Source organism: Haliotis cracherodii, unplaced genomic scaffold, assembly GCF_022045235.1.
Source record: "Haliotis cracherodii isolate W230 unplaced genomic scaffold, xgHalCrac1.p SCAF_2, whole genome shotgun sequence".
Taxonomy (NCBI): Eukaryota; Metazoa; Mollusca; class Gastropoda; order Lepetellida; family Haliotidae; genus Haliotis; species Haliotis cracherodii.
The window spans coordinates 74,289,565-74,307,204 of NW_027266275.1; the positions used below are offsets into that span (position 1 = coordinate 74,289,565).

The window sequence follows — 17,640 nt, forward strand, 5'->3', positions numbered from 1 at the left end:
AAGCGCAATTAAAAGATATTGAAGTCAATTCTTGTATATAAATCCAACAATAATAATAACTCCACTGGCTGCTTATTTAATGAACACACAAATAACTGTTGACAACAACAAGAAATCCGTGACATCAACACACATCCCTCCCATTCTGTTATCAACCAATCAGAAAAAAAGTAGTCCACCAGCAGGCGGGCCCTATTTTGTTCGGTTTATGAAATCAACAGCGCCACCCGTGTTGTCCACCCATGAGCCCCGAATAGAGATAGCTTGCATTTAAGGCATTGGTTTGTTGTTGTTGTTTAGTTATAGACGTATTTGCCGAGTAAATATGTATGTTTGTTTTTACGCACAGTCAGCAGTATTACATGTATGTCAGAGCAGCCTGTAAATAATCTAACCTGGGCCAGACAAACCCGTGATTGTCTCATGCAGTCATGGTACAAAGCGTCGCAAACCACAAAGTATACTTTGTTGGCTGCGACGCGTTGTACCCTTGTATCACAAGTACTTGTTAACTAGAGCTGGGTGATCTTTGTATTGGTACCGATTTGTGTTGGACAAAGGGGTTGATCTTGCTGTTGGTATGTTGGACAGAGCTGGGTGATCTTGGTGTTGGTACGGATGGATGTTGGACATAGCTGCGTGATCTTGGTGTTGGTATGTTGGACAGAGCTGGATGACCTTGTTGTTGGTATGTTCAACGGAGCTGGGTGACCTTGGTGTTGGTATGTTGGACAGAGCTGGATCACCTTGTTGTTGGTATGTTCAACGGAGCTGGGTGACCTTGGAGTTGGTATGTTGGACAGAGCTGGATGACCTTGTTGTTGGTATGTTCAACGGAGCTGGGTGACCTTGGTGTTGGTATGTTGGACAGAGCTGGGTGATCTTGGTGTTGGTACGGATGGATGTTGGACATAGCTGCGTGATCTTGGTGTTGGTATGTTGGACAGAGCTGGGTGACCTTGGTATTGGTACTGATGGATGTTGGACAGTGCTGGGTGACCTTGGAGTTGGTATGTTGGACAGAGCTGGGTGACCTTGGAGTTCGTATGTTGGACAGAGCTGGATGAGCTTGTTGTCGGTATGTTGGACAGAGCTGGGTGACCTTGTTGTTGGTATGTTCAACGGAGCTGGGTGACCTTGGAGTTGGTATGTTCAACGGAGCTGGGTGACCTTGGTGTTGGTATGTTGGACAGAGCTGGATGACCTTGGTGTTGGTATGTTGGACAGAGCTGGGTGACCTTGGTGTTGGTATGTTGGACAGAGCTGGGTGACCTTGGTGTTGGTATGTTGGACAGAGCTGGGTGACCTTGGAGTTGGTATGTTGGACAGAGCTGGATGAGCTTGTTGTTGGTATGTTGGACAGAGCTGGGTGACCTTGGAGTTGGTATGTTGGACAGAGCTGGATGAGCTTGTTGTTGGTATGTTGGACAGAGCTGGTTGACCTTGGAGTTGGTATGTTGGACAGAGCTGGGTGACCTTGGTGTTGGTATGTTGGACAGAGCTGGATGACCTTGGAGTTGGTATGTTATCAGAGCTGGATGACCTTGGTGTTGGTATGTTGGACAGAGCTGGGTGACCTTGGTGTTGGTATGTTGGACAGAGCTGGGTGACCTTGGAGTTGGTATGTTCAACGGAGCTGGGTGACCTTGGAGTTGGTATGTTCAACGGAGCTGGGTGACCTTGGAGTTGGTATGTTAGACAGAGCTGGGTGACCTTGGAGTTGGTATGTTGGACAGAGCTGGATGAGCTTGTTATTGGTATGTTGGACAGAGCTGGGTGACCTTGGAGTTGGTATGTTGGACAGAGCTGGGTGACCTTGGAGTTGGTATGTTGGACAGAGCTGGGTGACCTTGGAGTTGGTATGTTGGACAGAGCTGGGTGACCTTGGAGTTGGTATGTTGGACAGTTCTGGGTGACCTTGGAGTTGGTATGTTGGACAGAGCTGGATGGGCTTGTTGTTGGTATGTTGGACAGAGCTGTGTGACCTTGGAACTGGTATGTTGGACAGAGCTGGGTGACCTTGGTGTTGGTATGTTGGACAGAGCTGGGTGACCTTGGAGTTGGTATGTTGGACAGAGCTGGATGAGCTTGGTGTTGGTATGTTGGACAGAGCTGGGTGACCTTGGAGTTGGTATGTTGGACCGAGCTGGGTGACCTTGGAGTTGGTATGTTCAACGGAGCTGGGTGACCTTGGTGTTGGTATGTTGGACAGAGCTGGATCACCTTGTTGTTGGTATGTTGGACAGGGCTGGGTGACCTTGGAGTTGGTATGTTGGACAGAGCTGGGTGACCTTGTTGTTGGTATGTTCAACGGAGCTGGGTGACCTTGGAGTTGGTGTGTTGGACAGAGCTGGGTGACCTTGGAGTTAGTATGTTGGACAGAGCTGGGTGACCTTGGTGTTGGTATGTTGGACAGAGCTGGGTGACATTGGAGTTGGTATGTTGGACAGAGCTGGGTGACCTTGGTGTTGGTATGTTGGACAGAGCTGGGTGACCTTGGAGTTGGTATGTTGGACAGAGCTGGATGAGCTTGTTGTTGGTATGTTGCACAGAGCTGGGTGACCTTGGTGTTGGTATGTTGGACAGAGCTGGGTGACATTGGTGTTGTTATGTCGGACAGAGCTGGATGACCTTGGTATTGGTACTGATGGATGTTGGACAGAGCTGGGTGACCTTGCTGTTGGTACTGATGTATGTTAGCTACAGGTGATCTTGGTATTGGTACCGATGTGTGTTGTCTGTATGAGTAAGATTTAAATGTTGTCTAGCGATGTATTTCGTCTCAGTCTAGTTTTAGTCATATTGCCTTCTTTGTGATTAGTAGGAAGCACCAGACACTGTATCTAATTAGGACAATTTGGATCTTGTCTGAAACTCAACCAAACTTCTCCAAAATATAGTATTCCAGTTCTTTATAGATAACTTTTTTGTAGCTAGTTCAATGTGTACATTCACATTTACATGGGAACAAAAAACAGTATGCTATCGCTGTCATTTTTTGTATTACGTTGTGGACGCATCGTTATTTATCACGATGAAAGTGGAAGAATCGGATGTTTACACAGAGCTTTCAGATTGACTCTTCTGTTGAAATGAAACCGCTAAAACTGCTGTGAAGTGTCTCTCCTATAAAACTAAAATTTTCCATTATATGCCTGTACAATGTGAAAAGCAATTGTGAAGGAAATACCCATATTACATCCTTTATTGAATTCACGAAGAAAGACCGTTCCTTCCCTTTCTAATATACCGCCAGCAAGTAGTCAGGGGGGCTGTGTGAACTCACCATGCTATGATAGATGGAATGCGGTCAATATAATCTTAAATGATATTTTGGCCGTATATTGATTGAGTCTATACATGATTCATTGATCAAGTAGCCTTCTGCATGTTACTACAAAAGATCAACTGATCGCCACCGGAAGCGATATTATTCGGTGAGTCAATTACACAACGGCTTCTCAAACGGCTTGTCGTTCCGGTTTAGTTGGAGGACAATGGTGTTGTTGCGGCAGGACTTGAGCAAGAGGCAGGCACTGCCGCGGTTGAGTTGGGCACTTGAGGGTTCCTGTGTTCCGGCGGGGCTCCCACAGCCGCCCTTCATCCATGTAAAGGCAGAAAGAGTATGTCCCGACCACCATCTCGTGTTGACTCACACCAGTAGATTTGTTATGACTCCACTTGAACAGCATGCTGGTCGATCAGGGATGCATTTAAGAGTTTGCCTAGTCAACACGTGTATCTAACTCGATACAACAGTGGAGGAAGCGTCGACTCAATGACACAAGGACTGCTATCGACATTCTCTCACGCCGTATCATGTCGAGGGAAGAGGACGCTTCTTGGAGGAGACTGGTCCATCGCGTCGAGGGGCAGCGTTATTTTGCCTCGAGTGCAGATTTGCAGAAGCCAGGATAACAAATTGTGGTACCAGGAGTGGACATTTGTCGATGTGTTCAGCTGCAACCCCAGTATTGGTGTAAAAATGTCGCTATGCGCCCAATGCATGAAGTGACGATACACTATACACGACACATTATTATCGAACTTTTAATTATTTTTACGCCTACATTTACTTCTTCATATACCTCGCAAGTGTGTCAATATATCGAGGTTTAGATTCACATACCTCGCAAGTTTGTTTATATATCGGGGTTCAGATTATACCTCGCAAGTTTGTCTGTAATGATATATCAGGGTTCAGATTCACATACCTCGCTAGTGTGTTTATATATCAGGGTTCAGATTCACATACCTCGGTAGTCTGTTTATATATCAGGGTTCAGATTCACATATCTCGGTAGTCTGTTTATATATCAGGGTTCAGATTCACAAACATTTTACTTCGAATCTCACCCGAATGTCTTTTGATATCATATATATCAACATGAGTTCATAAAAGTCGGAAAATTCCGAGGCTTGCCGAGGGCTTTTGTCACTTTTATCAACGAGTGTTGATATATTTGATATCAAACGACACGAGGGTGAGATTTTATTTATCATCCAACATCATTCTTCCAACTTTTTCAATTTGTAGACAGTAATTAGCAGTGTCTTCAGTGTAAAAAGCACTGCAAACACCTTCAGTAGCAGAGCCATAAGTGATGTCATTTAATTGTGACGTCATGGTAACCAGTGCCGTCACAATGGTCTGCAAAGCATTGTGATGTAATTTCATAGCAGCGATATCCACAGTGTAGATATCGCTTGATCTCATCCAAGTGATATCTCCTGTGGGGGCCAGTTTGGGATGAGAAATCGGGGTTCAGACTCATATTTTCGATGATATCACTGAACTAGAAGGTTTTTGCAGTTCAGTTTTCTCTTCGAGTTGCAAATAAATCTTAGCAGCGAGTAGGTGACTTATGAATACTCCTCATGGTTTTGTTACAAAGGTGTGTTTTCTGATTACTTTGTAAAGCTGAATGATACGTGTTGTTTCGTATTTGGGATTGAGTGAAAACAAATACTTATCAAGTAAAGTATTTATACGCAGTGAAAAGTCCGAAATATTTCCAGGACCCCATACCATTGAAAGATGTTATGCAGCAAACCAGATTGCAGTCGCTCCACAACGTTTGTCGCTGAGGTTCCAAAACATTCAGATGGATAATTTCCATGTATCCCAAACAAAGAACATTATTTCAAAGAAATGGTCGTATTGAATCCTCAGACATATGTTGTAGACACTGTATTGTCAGGACATGGGCCAATTAATAAGAAAGTGATGTTATTAATTTTACGTCTGGTTTCATTGATTACTGGTCGACGTAAAAGCCGATGCTCCCTCCTGCTGAGACCATAAAAGCTCCAGTATCTTCAGTGATACTCTATAATACGCCAGCACACACTAGTACGTCCGTATCGCGATCAACATACTCTACCTTGCTATAACACCAGAGAATGCAATACAATAGTGAACGTAATAAACCCGATATCTGCCATACCGAGTTATTACACAGCGCCACTCGGGCCGATCACTTGTGACAACATTATATGGCTACCGATCTATGGGGCGACGACCGAACTGGGTGGCCTTCTTATATTGGTGAAGGAACGGACGTCATAGGGCATGGGATCCATTGAACAGGGTATCCACTTTCACATTAAGGCATCCGAAAAGCGTACTGGAAGACCTCCTCATTCGTCGAACAGCAAGCAGGGCGACCACCTTCCTGAAGGCCCCATCACGATATGGCTGAAATATTGCCGATGTGACGTTATGCATCAACTCACTCTCTCCTGGTGGATATACAAAGAGGGCGACCATTCGTCTAGTCAACCATCAGTCATGGAAACCATTCTTCTAGTCGTTCGTCAAACAGGGGGACCATTCTTCTAGTCGACCGTCAAACAGGAGGACCATTCTTCTAGTCGACTGTCAAACAGGGCGATCATTCTTCTAGTCGACTGTCAAACAGGGGGGCCATTCTTCTAGTCGACTGTCAAACACTCTTCTAGTCGAATGTCAAACAGGGGGACCATTCTTCAAGTCGACCATCAAACATATATGTAATATACAAACATTATATCCATCAGGAAGGTGGTCGCCCTATTTGGTGTTCGAGGAATGACCAGACTTCATTGGTCGCCCATCAGACAGGGCCACCACCGAAAGGACGACCGATTAATTGTCGACCATCAGACAGGGCAAGCACTGACCGAGGCGACCAATACAAGGGCGAGTATTTTATGGGCGACCATAAAAAAATATTCGACGACTTGAAGAGGAGGAACCACTTCACTGGACGAAAATGAAAGCGAACGTCTACTTATCTTGCACCCGTCTCTTATCACTGGTCATCCACCGTACAGAGCGACCAGTTTACTGGTTGACTTTCAGACATGGCGATCGCTTATTGGGCAAGCCATAAGAAAGACGGCTAAATGGGCGATGATAAGAAGGGGCACTCACCCTTTATTATTTTGCGACCAACGTATAGAGCAAGCGCTGTACAAGGCGACGATTATATTTGACTTCGACTTTCCCGTTCTGCCACACAAAATGAACAAAACGTATCGATTGGTGATCTGAAACAATGCTTTGTCCCTATACAGGCACTCTTTAGAGCGAGCCATGAATTCACGTTAAATGTTACAATAGTACTTGTGTGTATGTTATGGGTTAGGGAGTCATTATTATATGTGGTGTAGCTGTCAACCTATGAATATTAACACTCATCTGTGTTGGTATTCATTTCATAATTAATTGAAATAGAATCTCATGGTCTGGCATCAAATGCCTCCCCAGTATATGGTCTTTACTCGGTGAAGCCACGGATTCGTCAACTAATTAATATCTATCAAGCGATATGTTTAATGTACAGGCTCTCGTAAGGGATCCCATGTATTATATATCATCATTTACATGTGAACGAGTAATATTATCAACTCGTTCAATCACTGTCGCGGGACGGGAGGTAACAGGCTGCTTTGATCTACATCTAGTGATGCTGTCATCTGCAGTCATGGGACAAATATAATCTACGGTTTTCCCTTGGAATATTCTCCTGTTAACAATGGACCTGGTCTCTGTGAACGAATAGCGTTTTACGCCGCTTTCAAATGTATTTCTGTCATACCGGGGTACATGGACGAATCTTGGATTCGAGAAAAATGTAATGTGGGAAAATGTTTTACCTGGAAAGTGTTATCTTAAATATGATATTTGTAACAAGTTAAATGTTTATGAATCAGACAGAATATCGTCTTCATATTGCCTAGTCTATTGTTACACTTGTGGAAAACTGGGACTAATAGTCAGGAGAATTGATAAAACCGGCGTTAAACCCCACTCGCTTAGACCGTGACCGTGAGATCACTCACTCACTCACTCACTCACTCACTCACTCACCTACCTTCCTGACCAAAGGTCACTCACTCACTCACTCACTCACTCACTCACCTACCTTCCTAACCAATGGGCACTCCCTCACCTACCTTCCTGACCAATCGTCACTCACTTACTCACTCACTCCCTCACCTACCTTCCTGACCAATGGTCACTTACTCACTCAGTCACACACTCACCTACCTTCCTATCCAATGGTCACTCACTCACTCACCTACCTCCCTACCCAATGGTCACTTCCTCATTCACTCAATCACTCACTCACTCACCTACCTTACCAATGGTCACTTACTCACCTACCTTACTGACCAATGGTCACTCACTTACTTTCTCACTCACTCACTCACTCACTCAAACCCATCAAGCCATACCTTCTCACGTACTCATCTTTCCTCAAAACATTATGAGATGTTAAAAATATATTTTTCAGTCATGCACTTAGTACACCGTATGACTGCTTGCAGGTGCAAACAACAGCGTCCCGAGCAGCTGGTGCCATGCGCTTCACTTTATAATGCATGCAGTTGATATGGTAGCTGATTTCTGCCATTTTGTAGCATCGCCGTTTAAATTAGAGATAGGATAAGAGACAGTGGCACGATGCGATGACGTGATGACACGATGGAACGAAGCGATAACACGATACAATGACACGATGACACGTTAGGATGTCACGGTGGCACAACACGATACCACTGTGCCTTCTTCCTATCGCGACCCGTGAAGATCATTGGTAGAATAGGTCTCCAGCTTGTCGTAAGACTATGCTTATGGTAAGAGGCGGTAACGGGATCGGGTAGTCAGTCTCGCTGACTTGGTTGATGCATGTCATCGTATTCCTATTGCGTGGATCGATGCTCATGATGTCAATTACTGGAATGTCTGGTCCAGATTCGATTATTCACAGACCGTCGCCATTTCGCTGGGATATTTCGGCGTTTAACAAAAAAAATAAAAAGAAACAAACAAGCTTACCATCGCATCGTACCTTCGTATTTTTTCACTATCCTTCACTTCAAATCACAAGATAGTACGAAGATTTCTATGTTCGTACAATCGCGTTTTTAGAGTGTACAAAGGCACTGAAATGGCAAAGATCAGCCACCACAATCTGACGTGACAAATACACACGTGTTAAAAATACGCCAGACTTTAACGAGCACGATCCTGCATACAGATGAACCTGGTAAAACGTATGTTACCTCCTAATGATCTATTTCAGAAAACTCATTTCAAATCACTGGCGCATTAATTGTGTATGAGGATGTTTAGCGTAGGCATGCATATTAGCGTCCATTAGAGCGGGACTGTTTGCTAATGTTAAAGGCTCTTTGAAAAGTGACATCACAAACTGAGGGCGACATTGATCAAATAAACGTGGGTTCGAATCCCAATTTTTTTTATACCCGTCCTCGTTTCACCAGCGGTAAAAACATCCTAGCATCACTTTTGGCTTTCTCGTCCCATTAAGCGGTCAAGATGTTATGTTAGTCAAATACTGTTCAAAGAGGCATTTAAGCCGACTGGCTCCTTTACTCACTTAAACTCGAGCAGAAACATACAATGCAGGTTGGCTATCAAAAAGACATTACACCACCACCCGTGGGAAACAGGTTGTGGTAAAACAGATTTTACCCTCGATATTTTCCAAAGTCATCTTTTATATTTTTTTCCGACATATTGTGATTATATGTCCAACTGTACTTGATAATAAAACACTTCTATCCAAGCAATTTCCTCTCTGCTCGTTTAGCATACTCAACTATGAAGGCTATAACTTATGCATCTGTCCTGATTCCCAATAGATCCGGTACACCTCGAGTACAAGTGGCACATGTATGCAGAATGTGACCAGGGCCCACTTGCACAAAACGATCTTAGCGCTAAGACAATCTTAAGCCTATGTTAAAGAATGGGAGTTAAGATCATCTTTGCGCTAAGATCGCTTTGTGTGATCTCTTGACTAAGTGACTCAGTGTTACGCCGACTTGGACACTGTTTCAGCTATATCCCGGCCTGAGGGGGTACGCCTTACGGGACGCATTCCGTGGACGTCCTACAAGGGTTTGATGATGACACATCTGGAATCATAATCAATACGAATCCATGATTCAACACAAAATCACAGGAGCCTTGCGCGACTAGGTTCCACAACTCTGCACAGTGCAATCCGGTGCTTCAGATTATACAGACTAAACTCCCCGAGCTGACAAAGGTATCTGGGGACACCAGTGCATGCATGTATTGTTACCTATCTTGCTGTAACAATAACGGAATATCGACTTTTTACCTGGCGTTGTTAAGGTGCAACTGCAGAAAACAGACAGACATACTTTTTATGGTATCATGAGTGTTTCACACATTAATAAATAATGTATTCAGATACATACACACCTGTTTCCATTACCATCATATTACTATTAATGATGCCAAAGAACTTGCGTCCTTCTTTTCAATGGTTTTGCAGTGTGGTGCATACCCATATTCGTGAGCTTCGTCGTCGAAGATGCTGTAATTCGCTGTGTAGAATTGTTCCTTGGGCGTGCCAGTAACTATAGTCATGGGGTGGGTCGGCACCATACCAATGCTTGTGTGTTTCATCAAAGTAACCAACGGCTAGCAACTGTATTATATCGGTATTTACTCCAACATTTTCCCCAACAATAAACTGACGCGCAGTGATATGACTGAAACATAGTTCTAAGCGCCGTCAAAGCCAACCCACTCACTCACCTGTTGAAAATTAATGGCTTTCCACCCACATTAAGCTGGCGCGCAGTGATACAACCGAAATACTGCTTAAAGTGACCTTAAACCCAACTCACACACTCATCTGAAGGGGTCATGTGATCATCACGCCGTTATCTATAATGTTTCTGCAGACGTCAACGTCACGAACGACCCGTGAAGATCGGGGGTAGGTCTTCAGCAACCTATGCTTGTCGTAAAAGGCGACTACGGTTGTCGTAGGGGGCGACTAATGGGTGGACAGGCTTTGACCGCAGTCTGTTGGTAAAAAGGCATGTAACCCAAGTCAGTTAGTAAAATGACTTTGACCCCAGTCTGTTAGTAAACAGGCATGTGACCCCAGACAGTTAGTACAACATCTGTGACCAGAGTCGATTGGCGAAATGATTGTGAATCTAGTCAATTGGTAAAATGACTTTAATCGCAGTCAGTTACACCATTGTAATTACAACACATTTATCCAACTCGTCCAAGACTCACGTCACAGCTTAAAACAATGACACGTGCTAACACAGACATCAATATACATGAGACAATGGTTTACATCACGTGATTATCTTGTTTATTTACAGTCCAGCTTCTCATGGCAACAGTACACTTACTTTTTGTAGGCAAATTATGTGAATGGTGGACAGGACAATTTACCCTTTTCGCGAACAGCTAGTGCCATCGCTGTTTTCAAATGATCCATTCATATACCTTCCAACGCAATTTTGCCTTTTACGCCCAATGGGATATGTTTCAGCGGATAATCGAGACTGCTTATTCTTTGACGTTAAGTTTTTTTTATTATTTTAGAGAAGCCCTTGTATCACAAAATTTCGATCGATATTTTTGGTTTGCTGTACCCTATGTATGGCCGTGTACCCAGCTGCAGCTGATATAGACTCACAGAGGGTTAAGCATACATCGAATTTATCTTACCGACATATCGTCGTTTGGCTATAGTGCTTTACCAACATGAGATACGAAGCGTTGTATTGTCGCCATATTCCTAGGTGAACTTCAGAGAATATTTTGTTTATGTTTAGGCTCTAGGCAACACGTACATCTAAAACCAATGTTGATAAACATTACGCGAAGCCGAAGGAGCTGGAGTTTTTTTAATATTTTTATCCAGCATTACATCGCAGTAGTATGTATGGTACATAGACATTTATCTAAACGTCATTGACCAACAATGTTCAAATATTTTACATGGAGAGTAAGATATAGAGGTTATCACGCGAGTGTGTTTCGGGATGGTAAATATCCATTAGGAATAAACATTGTATTTAGCGTGCCTTGGCGAGCTAAATACATAGTGTTTATTCCTAATACAGGATATTTACCATCCCTAAACACACAAGAGTGATAACCTCTTTATCATATAATGTCATTCTTCAATTCTGTGCTTGAAAATCGCTTCCCCTCACTCACAAACATTACCTAAACATTGCGAGTTTTCCTGGAATGCGCGCATTAATATTTATTATGTCACAGGGTAGGTGATGTGTCAGTCGGACAGTGACAGTAGCCAACTGTTTCTTATACAGTGGCGAAGCAACATATACGCAAAACAACAATTGTTTTTACTTGCCTTTCGCGACAATCCATCTGTCTGTCCGCTAGAGTAACTGCCCTTTGTCAAAGGGAAGCTACTCTAACCCTAGTCTATGAGACATCACGGCAAGTGATTGTTCACAGTCGGCTTGTTCTGTCATAACGTCAAGAAGTGTAGTCAGATGTACTCACAGCGCCAAAACGAAACAAGGTAACAATTCATACATATTTCGCCTAAACCCAACTATTTTTATTTGTGGAAAAGGTTTCAAGCCGCAGAGGTCTACAAGCACAGATATGGCTTCTGATCCCGCTTGGCTAGGCCTAGTGCCCTCGCAAAATTGTTTTGAAATTTATATCTCCAAAGTTGCCAAAACTTATAAAATGCCTTAGTTACGTCGCAGTTCAACTCTAACTTTCAGAATATCAGACTGTTTTTTTAATAATTGTATCAATTATCCCTGTAGTTTATCCAGATTCACGATGGTTAATTCTGACTCGATCGCCGAATGACAAGTGCGACGCCATGTTTGTTTATAAACACAGAAAGTAGTCCCTACTTGACCTTTGATATTTGTATCTCTATCCGCAGATGACCCCAACGGATATCGTTTTTATCCGTTGGCTTTATTCTGCCAAGAAACCTACCCATTATATGATAAAAATAAATATCTTAACGGAACACAAGCATACGTGACAGGTGTACATTAAACTTCTGGTGTAGCAGCTGTATGGGGTGGTTCCGTTTGCTGCAGATAAGATCATGAATATGTGTTAAGAAAACAGTTATTTTTAAACGTTAGGTAGGCATATATTGATTTACAGATTTGCATTCACAGTTTGCAAATTTGTAACGCCGGGGCATTTTATCACACATTTATTTTTAACAAAGTGTTCAAGGTACCTGGTGTTATCACTGATTTTCAGTGATTCATTCATATAATATTCACCCTTATTATGCCTTTTACGCTCAATAGAATCTGTTTCGGCAGATACACGAAACTGCATATTCTCTGGCGTTGACATTTCAAGACCACACACTTTTAGGTACCAATGAGTGAGTATGGTTTAAGCCGCTTTTAGCAATATTCCCTCAATACCACGGCGAGGGACACCAGAAATGGGCTTCACACATTGTGCTCATGGCGGGAATCAAACTCGGGTCTTCGGTGTGACGAGCGAACGCTTTATCCACTAGGCTACCCGACCGCCCCCTTGTAAGTACCAATATCAGTGACTTACACATCAATGTACATTTTAACTGTATACATTTAAATTTTATGAGCATGTCCCAGTTCTTATAAGCTCACCAATGGTTTTAAGTTTCAATTTACAGTATCAGTTTACCCATGTGCAGACATAAGAACAAAGAGTGCTAGGTTAGGCTACTGATATTCTGTCACATGTAAGCAGTGGCCGTGGTATTCAAACATTGAGTTGTTGATAACTGCATAGGGAACACATTGATACTGTGCTTACAAACTACAAAGTATGGTATCTTTCACTTTTGACATCAATGGATAAACAGCAAATATTGCGTCCATGCCTGTTCCTGAGGGTTGAGTTGAGGGCGTCAGTCTCAGTAATGGAAGGCGATGTCAGCGACCACACTGTAAGTGACAAAATGGCCAAGAGGGAATTGAGGTCGGTCATTATTCACAAATGAGTTTGCCTTGTATTTCATTCCACACAATAAATTCCGGTTGCTTCTAATGCAAGGCTGTGGAGTCCTATCAAGGAAACCGCTCGGGGACGGTCTTTAAAAAAGTCGTTCTTCCTATACCCAGTGAGTAAGATCTGACCTCACCTGTATGTGTGCACGGCGAGACGTTCTCGTGAATCTAATTCCTCTGTTAGGTAAACGCGCAATTGTCTCTCTGTGTTCATATTAGGATACAAAGTAGTAGATGATGGTGGGTGTTGGATGGGGTGGGGCAGGGTGGGGTGCTGTGGTGCGGGGAGGATGATTTATGTGTGATGGTGTTGGGTGCGGGGTGAGGTGGGTTTGGTGTGGCATGTGGGTGGTTGGGGTGTTGGTGGTAGTTGGGGGTGGTGTGTGGTGGGTTTGGATGTGGGTGGTGGAGGGTGGGGTGCTGTGGTGCGGGGTGGATGATTTATGCGTGATGGTGGTGGGTGTGGGGTGGGGTGGGTTTGGTGTGGTATGTGGGTGGTTGGGGTGTTGGGGGAAGTGTGGGGTTGTGTGTTGTGGGTTTGGAATATGGGTGGTGGAGGTGCTGGGGGTGTCGGGTGAAGGATGGTGTGTTGAGTTTTATGGGGTGGTGGGGTTGCTGGGTGTGGGGAGATGGGATATGGGCTGGTGGTGGTGTTTCATGTATGTGTGTGACGTACGGGCTATAGGATATGGGTGGGTTGTGGTCCGTGTGGTGGGTGTAGGTTTGGTGTGTGGGCAGGGGTAGGTTGGGATGAGAAGTGGATGGATGGTGGTTGTGCGTGGGGTGGGGTGTCATGTTGGTGGATTCGGGTGGTCCTGACCAGGACCACCCCCAGCTTTTTTAAGCATCCTGAATGACACGAAATCTCAAAATTGCTTAGCACATTATTTATATTTATTCAGCATGTGCATCCCTACCCCATTCTCAGACAGATGTACTTAGCTCACGTGTGCGCTCAGATTGTCCATTAGTTGTTTAAAACAGAATTTGGTTGATATTGTTGCACAGTGAATTCTGGAAGGAGGAGGTCCAAGTCTGTTTATGTCCATCTGGCCACAGGGTACAAATGTGACTTTTAGTAACGTCTTTAGGGTAAACACATCCACACGTTTTACAAGGTGACATCAATCACGTGATCAGGCATACTGTTGAAGTGTCGTGTGGTACACACACAAGTCGCAAATCCGAAGCCAGAACTTTCATCGAGGGACACAACAGAGTGGAACCGTGAGGGTGTTTCAAACGATGCCCTGTGAGGATGTGTGAAGGATGCCCGGTGAGGATGTGTCAACGGATGCCAGGTGAGGGTGTCTCAAAGGATGCCCTGTGAAAGTGTGTCAAAGGATGCCCGGTGAGAGTGTGTCAAAAGATGCCCGGTGAGAGTGTGTCAAAAGATGCCCGGTGAGAGTGTGTCAAAAGATGCCCGGTGAGAGTGTGTCAAAAGATGCCCGGTGAGGATGTGTCAACGGATGCCCAGTTAGGCGTGTGAAAGGATGCCTGGTGATGATTTGTCAAAGGATACCCGGTGAGGGTGTGTCAAGGGATGCCCTGTGAGGATGTGTCAAAGGATGCCCGGTGTTGGTGTGTCAAAGGATGCCCGGTGATGGTGTGTCAAAGGATGCCCGGTGATGGTGTGTCAAAGGATGCCCGGTGTTGGTGTGTCAAAGGATGCCGATGAGGGTGTGTCAAAGTATGCCCAGTGAGGGTGTGTCAGAGGATGCCTGGTGATGGTGTGAAAGGATGCCCGGTGAGGGTGTGTCAAAGGATGCCCGGTGAGAGTGTGTCAAAAGATGCCCGGTGAGGATGTGTCAACGGATGCCCAGTTAGGCGTGTGAAAGGATGCCCGGTAAGGATGTGTCAAAGAATGCCTGGTGATGGTGTGTCAAAGGATGCCTGTTGATGGTGTGTCAAAGGATGCCCGGTGATGGTGTGTCAATGGATGCCTGGTGATGGTGTGTCAAAGGATGCCTGGTGATGGTGTGTCAAAGGATGTTGGGGTGGGTGTGTCAAAGGATGCCCGGTAAGGATGTGTCAAAGGATGCCCGGTGATGGTGTGTCAAATGATGATCGGGGAGGGTGTGTCAAAGGATGCCTAGTGATGGTGTGTGAAAGTATGCCCGGTGAGGGTGTGTCAAAGGATGCCGGTGAGGATGTGTCAAATGATGCCCGGTGAGGATGTGTCAAAAAATGCCCGGTGATGGTGTGTGAAAGGATGCCCGGTGAGGATGTGTCAAAGGATGCCCGGTGATGGTGTGTCAAATGATGATCGGGGAGGCTGTGTCAAAGGATGCCTAGTGATGGTGTGTGAAAGTATGCCCGGTGAGGGTGTGTCAAAGGATGCCCGGTGAGGATGTGTCAAATGATGCCCGGTGAGGATGTGTCAAAAAATGCCCGGTGATGGTGTGTGAAAGGATGCCCGGTGATGGTGTGTGAAAGGATGCCCGGTGATGGTGTGTGAAAGGATGCCCAGTGAGGGTGTGTCAAAGGATGCCTGGTGATGGTGTGTCAAAGGATGCCCGGTGAGGGTGTGTCAAAGGATGCCGATGAGGGTGTGTCAAAGGATGCCTGGTGATGGTGTGTCAAAGGATGCCCGGTGATGGTGTGTCAAAGGATGCCCGGTGAGGATGTGTCAAAGAATGCCTGGTGATGGTGTGTCAAAGGATGCCCGGTGATGGTGTGTCAAAGGATGCCCGGTGATGGTGTGTCAATGGATGCCTGATGATGGTGTGTCAAAGGATACCTGGTGATGGTATGTCAAAGGATGCCTGGTGATGGTGTGTCAAAGGATGCCCGGTAAGGATGTGTCAAAGGATGCCCGGTGATGGTGTGTGAAAGTATGCCCGATGAGGGTGTGTCAAAGGATGCCGGTTAGGATGTGTCAAATGATGCCCGGTGAGGATGTGTCAAAGAATGCCCGGTGATGGTGTGTGAAAGGATGCCCGGTGATGGTGTGTGAAAGGATGCCCGGTGATGGTGTGTGAAAGGATGCCCGGTTAGGGTGTGTCAAAGGATGCCCGGTGAGGGTATGTCAAAGTATGCCTGGTGAGGATGTCTCAAAGGATGCCTGGTGTTGGTGTGTCAAAGGATGCCTGGTGATGGTGTGTCAAAGGATGCCCGGTGATGGTGTGTCAAAGGATGCCCAGTGATGGTGTGTCAAAGGATGCCCGGTGATGGTGTGTCAAAGGATGCCGATGAGGGTGTGTCAAAGTATGCCCTGTGAGGGTGTGTCAAAGGATGCCTGGTGATGGTGTGTCAAAGGATGCCCGATGAGGGTGTGTCAAAGGATGCCCGATGAGGGTGTGTCAAAGGATGGCCGGTTAGGCGTGTGAAAGGCTGCCGGTGAGGGTGTGTCAAATGATGCCTGGTGATGGTGTGTCAAAGGATGCCCGGTGATGGTGTGTCAAAGGATGCCCGTTGAGGGTGTGTGAAAGGATGCCGTTGAGGATGTCACAAGCATTCGGGTGAGGGTGTGTCAGAGGATGCCCAGTGAGGGTATGTCAAAGGATGCCCGATTAGTTGTGAAGTTGTTAAACATACAAAACAACAAAATCCTTTTAATAATTTAATTAAAAGTGACAAAGCCCTTTCCATAGTTATAAGAAATCTCTGCTAAAAGCCTACGATTTGTACAATTCCGACTATATCATGAGCATGTGTTTATGAATCACAATCAAATATTGATGATACCATGCTACAAGGTGAGCGTAACCTGGCTCCCACGACCCCTTCTACCCACTGCACCGGCGGCACCCGTCACACACACATGCAAAGGCCAGTCAATTGCTCACCGGAAGAAATACACGGCAACATTTGGTACAAGTCAATAAAGGGAAATGCAAGGGACAGCATTTTGGTCACTGATGCGTCAAATTTAGAAATGTCCTTAACATGTCTACCATAAAACAGTCTGAAAGCTTTACTGAGACCATGAATGTCGTAGTCAAGATCAAGCAACTCTTGAACAAGGGTCGCATTACGCTCTTTGAAATTGGAGAAAGAGCATGTTCGATTGTACCCGAATACTTGTGAAATTTCAGCTCCAATAGCTGAAGCTGCAGGAATAATGCTCGACATAAAGGAAAGTTGACCATTGGAAAGTTAAAGTCATCCCTCTTGTCATACAGTCTTGTGGAGAGTGTTTTGTCACTCTGGATGTTTATGCATCGATCTAAATATGAAACAGGTGAAGGGGTCTCACTGGTCTCGTTTATTTCTTGTTAAGGTGGGTAAATCAGTGGAAGGCGACTGACTATTTGATTGTTATTGAACGATGTCAAATCATCGATATACCTGAAGCTGAAGAAATCAATGAATGTATTGTACGAT

The 17,640-nt window shown here is 44.9% G+C and overlaps 1 protein-coding gene across 1 annotated transcript; it reads right to left on the minus strand.

Annotated features, from left to right (window-relative positions):
• Positions 1 to 742: 742 nt before the first annotated feature.
• Positions 743 to 3,604, minus strand: LOC139467797 (mucin-2-like). The gene is made up of 3 exons (XM_071249303.1): positions 3,456 to 3,604; positions 1,646 to 2,738; positions 743 to 1,510 (listed from the first exon to the last, which is right to left on the minus strand). The coding sequence occupies exons 1-3, from the start codon at positions 3,602 to 3,604 to the stop codon at positions 743 to 745; spliced, it is 2,010 nt and encodes a 669-aa protein (XP_071105404.1).
• Positions 3,605 to 17,640: the final 14,036 nt, after the last annotated feature.

Bases quoted from the DNA above. Each gene is read 5' to 3' on its own strand.
- LOC139467797 (XM_071249303.1), bottom strand. From the start codon at position 3,604: ATGAAGGGCGGCTGTGGGAGCCCCGCCGGAACACAGGAACCCTCAAGT. The intron at 2,739-3,455 runs GTTGTGTAATTG...TTACTCATACAG, and splicing joins GACAAGCCGTTTGAGAAGCC to ACAACACACATCGGTACCAA. The intron at 1,511-1,645 runs GTCACCCAGCTC...ACCAACTCCAAG, and splicing joins TTGAACATACCAACTCCAAG to GTCATCCAGCTCTGTCCAAC.